General features: G+C 30.1%; 1 protein-coding gene across 1 annotated transcript; it reads left to right on the top strand.

The window, feature by feature from the left end:
- Positions 1-8004: 8004 nt before the first annotated feature.
- Positions 8005-10871, top strand: LOC134692856 (beta-1,3-galactosyltransferase 5-like). Its single transcript, XM_063553463.1, has one exon. The coding sequence runs from the start codon at positions 8108-8110 to the stop codon at positions 9260-9262; it is 1155 nt and encodes a 384-aa protein (XP_063409533.1). The 5' UTR covers positions 8005-8107; the 3' UTR covers positions 9263-10871.
- Positions 10872-11181: the final 310 nt, after the last annotated feature.

The raw sequence follows: 11181 nt of genomic DNA, 5'->3' as shown, positions 1-11181 counted from the left end.
TGTTGCACTAAAGCACCTGGTTTACTTGATTTTTCATTATTAAAAACTGCATCAGTACTATTTTTAAAACACACATATTTTAGTGTGAAGTGTTAATATCCCTCCTCATGTGCAAAATGACTATATTAAGTGATTGCATATTTGCAAACAAGCATTACCTCAGTGCCTCCCCGTTACAAATGTACAAATGTACATCCTTTGAAATTTTGGGAGTGTCTTATTGAATTTCTGCAATTATGACCATACATATATATATTTTTAATTTTTAACTAAGTATTTTATGGGCATTAGATCACAAAACTACATTCACATGAGAGTGATATAAAAAACATTGACTCTTTAATATGAACATTTACATTATGTTTATCATACTTTCATTCTTTGTACATGTATATATATATAATATTATTATTCTTATTTTATCTGTTCAGATGATGTTTCAAATTCAAGCTTTGGGACAAAGCTTAGTGAGGTTGAGGAAGAGTTGTTATAGAAAAATTATGAATTGCCAAAGACAAAATTTTAATATAACAGACCAAAACTTAAGTGAAAATTATTCAATTTTTACAATTTGAGTTAAAGTATTTTGAAGTTTAAATTTTTATTTTATTTTCTAAAATTTCTCCTTATGTAAGTTACATTATTTTTGGAATGTTAATTTTTGATAAAGAAGAATGACATACAACTTTAATATTTAGATTACGTAATTAAGACGGATAACAAAGAGACATGTTAAAGCGCTAAATTATTTACTTTGGATTATGTACCTTACATGTAAATTAAGGCTTTTGTTTAACAACATTTCCTATTACTCATGTGTGAAATTGTTTATCACACCTGTCACCCATGACAGGATTATTGACCAACCAGTGAAATTAGGTTGTGGTCAAGGGAGCTTTACAAGGTGATTTTTGATTGGTGAAAACAGGAGAAAGTTAAGAAATCAGTGATCATGTGACCACGCCCGCATGGAAACAGTTTATGTTTTCAACGGTATTACTGATTTCAATAAATAAACATCTATATTTACTAGAACTTTTTCTTGTTTTACACCAGGTAAGCTTAATTATATTTTTTGTATTTTTGATTTATTTAAATTAAAGAGTTTAGATTACTTTATATTTTGGAAAAGCCAACTAAAGTTAAAATTCCTTTTATGATATTCACTTAAATTAATTGTATATATTTTGTATAGATTTATTTGTTTCCATTGAGATTAATTATTTTGTGTTGGTTACGCTTAGGACGCGATGCTTTTTATTTATGTAAACAATTGGAAAACGTTTCAAGAAGTTATTAATTCAAATATATTTAATGTTTAGAAACATTTAGTTAATTTTATAATAGTTATTTGTAAAAGTTTATTTAAAGTCCGGAAATATTTCGTATTGTATCCGTAGTAACTTTAGGTATTACAATGTTCAGGGGAGATCATTTGTAACTTTTATTTGCCGGGAGAAATGTCTTTTGTTGAGAAAGCATGATTAAGAGTTAAATCGAAAGCTAAATAACATAGACATGAAACCTTATATTCTACTTTATTATTCTGTAAGTTGTGTTTTATATTTTGTATATAGATTGCATATTAAGTCATTACTTAGGTTTTACAAAGCGACACTTGTCCGCAAGATTTTAGTTTGTTTACAAAATTGTTTGAACATTTTGAATTGACTTTAGAACTTATATTTAAAATTGAATTTAGTTAATTTTATTGTATTACACACATACACGGAACTCGTGACCGAAGTACGTGTTGTTGCTAAGCAACATGGGTATATTCTTTATTTTAATATTTTGTAAAAAGAGTAAATACTGTTTAGGAATTATGCAAAGTTATATTACATACCAATTTATTCAGAAATAAATTGTATTTGGTATTAGATTTTATGCGATTAAATATAGAAATAGTTTGGAAAAGATTTTATTAATTTTAAAGGTTTTTTATTTCCATAGCAACAAGTTACTATACAAAACATTTTAAATTAAGTATTCTTTTTAGTTGAAATGATTCGGTTTATTTAACATATTGTATTATGCATTAACCTGTGCGTTAAGTTTTGTAAAGCGGTTTCACTTGATAAAATATAGTTTGGGCAAGTTTTATTTAATTAGTTAAAATTTGCATAGAGTTGTGTCCCTTAATTTAGTTCATTTATGAAATTCTAAATTTATTATCAAGTGAGACTTGCTATTTTATTGTGTAAAATCTGAAGCACTTTGATTACTGATTTCAATAAATAAACATCTATATTTACTAGAACTTTTTCTTGTTTTACACCAGGTGCTAAAAGTCATCAGACACAGCACAGAAAGTCGGTACAACAATACTAATAATTCTTTTATTAGACCAATAGCCAATCCATTTCAAATTGAAAATAGTAGTAATATTAACCAAACAAACTGATTCTTCGATTACCTTAGAACTTAGAATGGTATCAACATGTTATTATCTAACCTTTATCAATACATGTCCATTTAAGTTAATACTTTTCCAATCGTACTTACAGAATATGTTTATAGTTTATGGCAGGTGTCAATACTGTTACGTCTAAAATGTAAATATGTCGAACAGTGGTAATGCAATTTACAGTCAGAGAAAGCTTTATCTGGTAAAGGTGGTAACAAACTTCGTGCATATAATCTATTTAAGAACAGTTTTGAAACGGAAACTTATTGTAAAATTCCAATGCTTTTTTCGCAAAGGAGTTCTTTTGCCAAATTCCGATGTGGTGTAGCACCACTAAGAATAGAAACGGGGAGATTAGAAAAACTAATTCTAAAAGGTCGAGTCTGTGATAATTGTATGAATATTTTAGAAGATAAAGCCCATGTTATTTTATCGTGTCCTTTATATGACGATTTAAGAAAGAAAAAAAATTGTTGAAGCAACACATTTTAATAGTGATTTTATATCTTTTAATGATAAATAGACATTAGAGTTTTTATTTACAGATAATAATATGATTTGTAGTTGTACCAAATACAAAAAAGAAGATGTGGTATGATTGCCAATGAGACAACTATCCACAAAAGACCAAAATGACACAAACATTAACAACTATAGGTCACCGTACGGCCTTCAACAATGAGCAAAGCCCATACCACATAGTCAGCTATTAAAGGCCCTGATAAGACAATGCAAAACAATTCAAACGAGAAAACTAACGGCCTTATTTAGTAAAAAAATGAATGAAAAACAAATATGTAACACATAAACAAACGACAACCACTGAATTGCCTGTAATCTTATTTTAAATAGACGTAGAAATGTTTAAAAAATCTATACTGTAAATAATGTTCCTGTCAATATGTTTATAATTATAGATTAATCCTTTATATAATTTTTAATGTTATAGTCTCTTGTAATTCTGTACAGAATGGCTCTCTTTTTATATCTAAATATTTTAACATAAATGTAATGTTGTATAATATATTATTGAGAGATGAGACTTAAAAAAAATATTGAATTGAAATACTTTTAAATGTATATTTGCTGTCATCTTGACTTTTTATGTAACGTAAATATTTGTATAGGATTATGTTAAGTTGTAATAACATATATCCAATCCTATTGTTTATTTAGACACTAAATTACATTTAATTTTCTATTGTACACTGTGATAATAAGTTCGATAACTCTGTCAATATATATTACTGACAGCAGGATGAATCTCGAATAATCATAACGAACCGTAACGTTGTTATGTACGTGACATCATAGAAAATACTTTTAAAATAAAATTAGTCTATACAAAAAACAATAATGATAGGACTTTCAGTATAATAAATTAAATAACCGCGGTTGACAACGTTTTCTTGGGGTACCAATCTGCTCTATCACCCTCTCAGCTATGTGTTATTTATATATTGTTACGTTTTGATTTACACTTTCCGATCCTTGTCTTCTTTGTGTCAACTACGTATACATGTCAGCATATAATATTATAAGTGTTACCATGAGATTTCAGATGTAATAAAATATAATAGTTATTTTAGAATTCTTCGTTTTTACCAGGCCAGCTAAAGTCCAGACGAGATAGGCTGAAAGTCAAATACGACAAATAAGATTGCTGTGTCTAGCGTTGCAGCTCTGGGTTTATCATTGAAGTTTTTAATCTCCTAATTATACATGTTATATTGAGATAAATTTTTTTTATATAAGTTAGAAGGTTTAACTTAGAAAAAATTACAAATGTAGACGACAAACAAGAATGTGTCCCCGGTACACGGATGCCCCACTCCCACTATCATTTTTTATGTTCAGTGGACCGTAAAATTGGGGTCAGAACTCTAATCTGGCATTACAATTAGAAATATCATATCATAAGGAACAAGTATACTAAGAGTTCCAGGTTGATTGGACTTCAACTTCATCAAAATATACCTCGACCAATAACTTTAACCTGAAGCGGGACAGACGAACGATAGAACGGACGGATGAACGAACAGACGCACATACCAGAAAAAAACATAATGCCCCTATATGATCTTAGGTGGGGTCTAATAAAAAGTAGTATACTATAATTGAATTTCAAATGGAAATTGAATTTTGTTTAGTTTCTATACATATGCCAGCAGCTAAATTAACATGTAGAAACAGCTCCAATCTAGCACGGATGACATGGATTTGTCTAGTTAATCGTTATCGTAAACATAAACATGCAGATACATATTTTTGAGTATTGACATTATATAACTTTTTATTGCTTCACCTTGGGATAGCTACTGACCAATTCATAGACCTATGTATTATGCAATATATAGTATTGGCTGGACTTTCAATCAGCTTATTTAGATGACCTTACATTCATATTCAATTTTATTAAATGCCTTTTGACCAGAGGGACACACAATTAACAGGAAATAAAACAAATTAAATAATTGGATCAACATAGCAATTGAATTATTAAAGAGCCAGAGATAATGAAAATATCTGCATTGTCGCTGGCCCTTATATTATAGACACTAGGTGAACGAAACTAAAACTAGATTGATTTCATGCACTGAAATAGACGGGTTTGACGCCTAAAACAAATATCGGAAGTGAAGGAAGAATTTAGTGAGTTCATTGGATAAAAGTATGAAGTTTGTACAGAGAGTATCTATGTTAGTTTTGTGGTTATTTACCTTAGTGTTTTATAATAAGACAGTGATAGTTTCCTTTTCAACTTACCATCAAACAATGTATAACAGCTTTGATAAAACGTTAAAGTAAAACGTAGTTAAAATATAGTTTGGGCAAGTTTTATTTAATTAGTTAAAATTTGCATAGAGTTATGTACCTTAATTTAGTTCATTTGTGAAACTCTAAATTTATTATCAAGTGAGACTTGCTATTTTATTGTGTATAATCTGTAGCACTTTGATTACTGATTTCAAGAAATAAACATCTATATTTACTAGAACTTTCTCTTGTTTTACACCAGGTGCTAAAAGTCATCAGACACAGCACAGAAAGTCGGTACAACATATACATGTCCATTTAAGTTAATACTTTTCCAATCGTACTTACAGAATATGTTTATAGTACTTCAGGTGTCAATACTGTTACGTCTAAAATGTAAATATGTCGAACAGTGGTAATGCAATTTACAGTCAGAGAAAGCTTTATCTGGCAAAGGGGGTAACAAACTTCGTACATATAATGTATTTAGGAACAGTTTTGAAACGGAAATTTACTGTAAAATTCCAATGCCATTTTCGCAAAGGAGTTCTCATTTCCAAATTTCGATTGGTGTAGCACCACTAAGAATAGAAACGTGGTTTGAAAAATTAATTTTAAATGATCGAGTCTGTGATAATTGTATGAATATTTTAGAAGATAAACCCCATGTTATTTTATCGTGTGCTTTATATGACGATTTTAGAAGAAAAAAAAATATTTGATGAAGCAACACATTTTAATAGTGATTTTATGACTTATAATGATAAACAGATATTATTGTTTTTATTTACAGATAATAATATGATTCGTAGTTGTACCAAATATAAAAAAGAAGATGTGGCATGATTGCCAATGAGACAACTATCCACAAAAGACCAAAATGACACAAACATTAACAACTATAGGTCACCGTATGGCCTTCAACAATGAGCAAAGCCCATACCGCATTGTCAGCTATAAAAGGCCCCGATAAGACAAAACAATTCAAACGAGAAAACTAACGGCCTTATTTAGTAAAAAAATGAACGAAAAACAAATATGTAACACATAAACAAACGACAACCACTGAATTGCCTGTAATCTTATTTTAAATAGACGTAGAAATGTTTAAAAAATCTATACTGTAAATAATGTTCCTGTCAATATGTTTATAATTATAGATTAATCCTTTAAATAATTTTAATGTTATAGTCTCTTGTAATTCTGTACAGAATGGCTCTCTTTTTATATCTTAATATTTTTACATAAATGTATTGTTGTATAATATATTATTGAGAGATGAGACTTTAATAAAATATTGAATTGAAATACTTTTAAATGTATATTTGCTGTCATCTTGACTTTTTATGTAACGTAAATATTTGTATAGGATTATGTTAAGTTGTAATAACATATATCCAATCCTGTTGTTTATTTAGACACTAAATTACATTTAATTTTCTATTGTACACTGTAAAAATAAGTTCGATAACTCTGTCAATAAATATTACTGACAGCAGGATGAATCTCGAATAATCATAACGAGTTCATTTCCTGTAACCGTAACGTTGTTATGTACGTTACATCATAGAAAATACTTTTAAAATAAAATTGGTCTATAAAAAAAACAATAATGATAGGACTTTCTGTATAATAAATTAAATAACCGCGGTTGACAACGTTTTCTTGGGGTACCAATCTGCTCTATCACCCTCTCAGCTATGTGTTATTTATATATTGTTACGTTTTGATTTAAACTTTCCGATCCTTGTCTTATTTGTGTCAACTACGTATACATGTCAGCATATAATATCATAAGTGTTACCATGAGATTTCAGATGTAATAAAATATAATAGTTATTTTAGAATTCTTCGTTTTTACCAGGCCAGCTAAAGTCCAGACGAGATAGGCTGAAAGTCAAATACGACAAATAGGATTGCTGTGTCTAGCGTTGCAGCTCTGGGTTTATCATTGAAGTTTTTTATCTCCTAATTATACATGTTATATTGAGATAAAAAAAAAATTATATAAGTTGGAAGGTTTAACTTAGAAAAAATTACAAATGTATACGACAAACAAGAATTTGTCCCCGGTACACGGATGCCCCACTCCCACTATCATTTTTTATGTTCAGTGGACCGTAAAATTGGGGTCAGAACTCTAATCTGGCATTACAATTAGAAATATCATATCATAAGGAACAAGTATACTAAGAGTTCCAGGTTGAACGGACTTCAACTTCATCAAAATATACCTCGACCAATAACTTTAACCTGAAGCGGGACAGACGAACGATAGAACGGACGGATGAACGAACAGACGCACATACCAGAAAAAACATAATGCCCCTCTATGATCTTAGGTGGGGTCTAATAAAAAGTAGTATACTATAATTGAATTTCAAATGGAAATTGAATTTCGTTTAGTTTCTATACATATGCCAGCAGCTAAATTAACATGTAGAAACAGCTCCAATCTAGCACGGATGACATGGATTTGTCTAGATAATCGTTATCGTAAACATAAACATGCAGATACATATTTTTGAGTATTGACATTATATAACTTTTTATTGCTTCACCTTGGGATAGCTACTGACCAATTCATAGATCTATGTATTATGCAATATATAGTATTGGCTGGACTTTCAATCAGCTTATTTTGATGACCTTACATTCATATTGAATTTTATTAAATGCCTTTTGACCAGAGGGACACACAATTAACAGGAAATAAAACAAATTAAATAATTGGATCAACATAGAAATTGAATTATTAAAGAGTCAGTGATAACGAAGATATCTTCATTGATACTGGCCCTTTATGTATATATATATATATATGGACACTAGGTGAATAAAACTAAAACTAGATTCATTTCATGCACTGAAAAAGACGGGTTTGACGCCTAAAACAAATATCGGAAGTGAAGGAAGAATTTAGTGAGTTCATTGGATAAAAGTATGAAGTTTGTACAGAGAGTATCTATGTTAGTTTTGTGGTTATTTACCTTAGTGTTTTATAATAAGACAGTGATAGTTTCCTTTTCGACTTACCATCAAACAATGTATAACAGCTTTGATAAAACGTTAGCGTACGCTACGCAGAAATTACAATACGTAACGGAGAAAGTAACATATGTTACGGAGACAATGGTATACGCTATGAAGAAAACACAAACCGAAAATCCGAAAATACCATTATTTCATGGAAGAAATATATCGACGGAGTTTGAGAGCTATTACACCAATGCTTCTGCTGCTGAACTTATGGACCCATTTATCAATCAACATCGCTACGAACTATTGATAAATCAAAATCTGAAATGCAAAGGGAAAAATATTTTTCTTTTAGTTTTTATACATGTGGCGCCGGGAAATTTTGCTGAACGAATCTTGATAAGATCTACGATTGGAACCGTTTTAAGTTTTCAGAATAGACGCATTGAACATGTATTTGTGCTTGGCAAAACTGAAAACATAACACTTCAAAAAGAAATCCAACATGAAAGTAGAAAATACATGGACATAATTCAAGGTAATTTCATAGATTCATACAGGAATTTAACATATAAACTTGTCTTTAGTTTATTTTGGGTGAATAATTTCTGCAATAATGCGAAATTCGTCATCAAGATGGACGATGATATTACAATCAATATCCCACTCCTAGTACCATACTTGACAGAGAAGCTAAATGCTGGACAAGCATCAAATGTTCTGGAATGTAAAACAATAACTGAAAATGTTCCGGTTCGTGACATGAACAATAAATGGTTTATAACACTGGAGGAATATCCGTTCACAAAGTTTCTCCCATATTGTGCAGGACACAGTTCTTTGATGTCAATTGACGTTGTAAGAAAAATGTACAGAGCATCAAAGAATGTACCTTATTTATGGCTAGAGGATGTTTATGGAAGTGGATTTTTATCTTTGCTCTTAAAGATAAATATGTTTATGCCGACATTTTATGTTGAACCTGTGATAAGTAGTTTACATAGTCAGCCATGCAGTTTATTTTATTTGAATATTTTAAAAAATGATACGAATTCATTAGAAATGTGGAATACTATAACAACATTTGAAAACAGACTAAACTGTTCAATTTCATTTTAAATATGAATGAGTTTTACTGTAAGTTGTGTTTTGTGTTTGTTTTGTTTTTTTACATTGGCTAGGGGTATAGGGGGAGGGTCGAGATCTCAAAAAAGCATGTTGAACCACGCAACATTTTTGCGCCTGTCCCAAGTCAGGAACCTCAGGTTTTTTTAGTCTTGTATGATTTTCAATTTTTAATTTACTTGTGTGTAATTCGGAGTTAAGTATGAACCAGTATACATATTTGTTTAGGGGCCAGTTGAAGGACTCCTCCGCTTGCGGGAGTTTCTCGATGCATTAAAAACCCATTGGCGTAACTAGGTTATTGTCTACTCTATGGTCGGGTTGTTGTCTCTGTGGTGCATTCCCCATTTCCATGCTTAATTTTATGAGTATTCATGGCATATTCCCCACTGGCCGTAATCCAGGCAACATGAAAATATCTCCTTGTTCAGTTAACCAGGTAACCCGGATTCAATGCTTATTTAGCATATAATTTAAATAATGTATATCAAAAGCAATTCAGGTTATAGGTATCAAGTATTATAATTAATATTACATTAAGTATAGTAAGCAACAAATAATACTATAAGGTAATTCATTAATACATACAATTCATATACTATATAGTTATTAAAAACAAATCTAGGAGTCTTATAATGATATTAATTAACATATTAATTTAACCATCTTAATTAAAGTATGTACACATTCAACGATTACGATTTTTTTCGGCAACACATACCCCAAAAGAAAATTATCAAAAAAATCCGTCATTATGGACAATTCAAATTAATGTAATTGCAAGCGTGTACAAACACAAATTCATGATAGGCTGCCGCTAACTCGTAGATTTTAACATGATATATGGAACATACTAGTCCTGAAACATATGGCCTTAAATTTTGTTTTAATTTCAAAATTTCATACTGCTATGTATCCATCATAACTAAATAAACGAGGCCGTTTCAAAATAGGCCACAAACGAGCAAAATATCAGTAGATTCAGTACTTACAAAAGCAATGTACCTATTATAAAGAAAGAATTAAAATGGGTTGTGTTGTTCGTTGTACAAAAGAAGTCAACGGTTAATAATCAGATCGAAAATTCATAATTTGGCTACTATAGGAATTTATATTCAAAATAAGATTAACATATATGTTTGACAGTTTGAGTGGCCGTTTTAGTCTTTGTTTTCTTCCTTATTCAATTTTTTGTACTTTCTTCATTTATTGTTCGTCTAATATTTGGGGAAAAGTGGGAGGGGGGAGGGAGGATGTAAAATAGGCTCCCTTAATTGCTATATTGTCCTTTGTTCACCTTTATTATTGTAAGGCATTGTTTATTTTTTTGTTTTTAATTTATTATTATTGATTGATCTGCTTGTATTCATGATCGTCTTATATTCGTTATTATTTTGTATGATTGAGTTCAACATGTGTGTGGAAAACGAGTGCGTCCGAGTTCGACATGTGTGCTTTTGAGTGTAACATGCGTGTTCAGTCTTAAGTTTATGCGGCTATAGTTTCAAAGTATCTATCAATTCTGAGAGACCGAGTCCAACATGTTTGTAAGTCCTGTACGTCTGAGAAAGAATGAGTGAGTTTGATGAGAGGCATGTGTGAGTTTGATAAAAAGTAATAATATGTGTTTACTTTTGAACTTTTTGTAATCTAAATATACGTTTTATGTGTTATAAATAAAATATAAGAATTTGTGACATTTTCCGTGTTGGTAGAACTTATTCGGCTGATCAATTTTGAAGATTATGATTTTCTCTCTGTTAAATTCAGTTTTCTTAAAAACGCAACAAGAGTGTCGACAAAAAAATGTAGGATAACATTTTCCTGTCTACACGACATTTGAAGAAATCGTTAATACAGGACAATTATAACTAATAAACATGGTGAATGGAGTCGAATATACCTATTCCTAT

Source organism: Mytilus trossulus, chromosome 12, assembly GCF_036588685.1.
Source record: "Mytilus trossulus isolate FHL-02 chromosome 12, PNRI_Mtr1.1.1.hap1, whole genome shotgun sequence".
Lineage (NCBI taxonomy): Eukaryota > Metazoa > Mollusca > Bivalvia > Mytilida > Mytilidae > Mytilus > Mytilus trossulus.
Note: the sequence above shows the minus strand (reverse complement) of the source record. Positions and strands in the feature narration are given on the sequence as shown.

What these genes read in the sequence shown, in the direction of transcription:
- LOC134692856 (XM_063553463.1), top strand. Translation starts at nt 8,108, where the DNA reads ATGAAGTTTGTACAGAGAGTATCTATGTTAGTTTTGTGGTTATTTACC.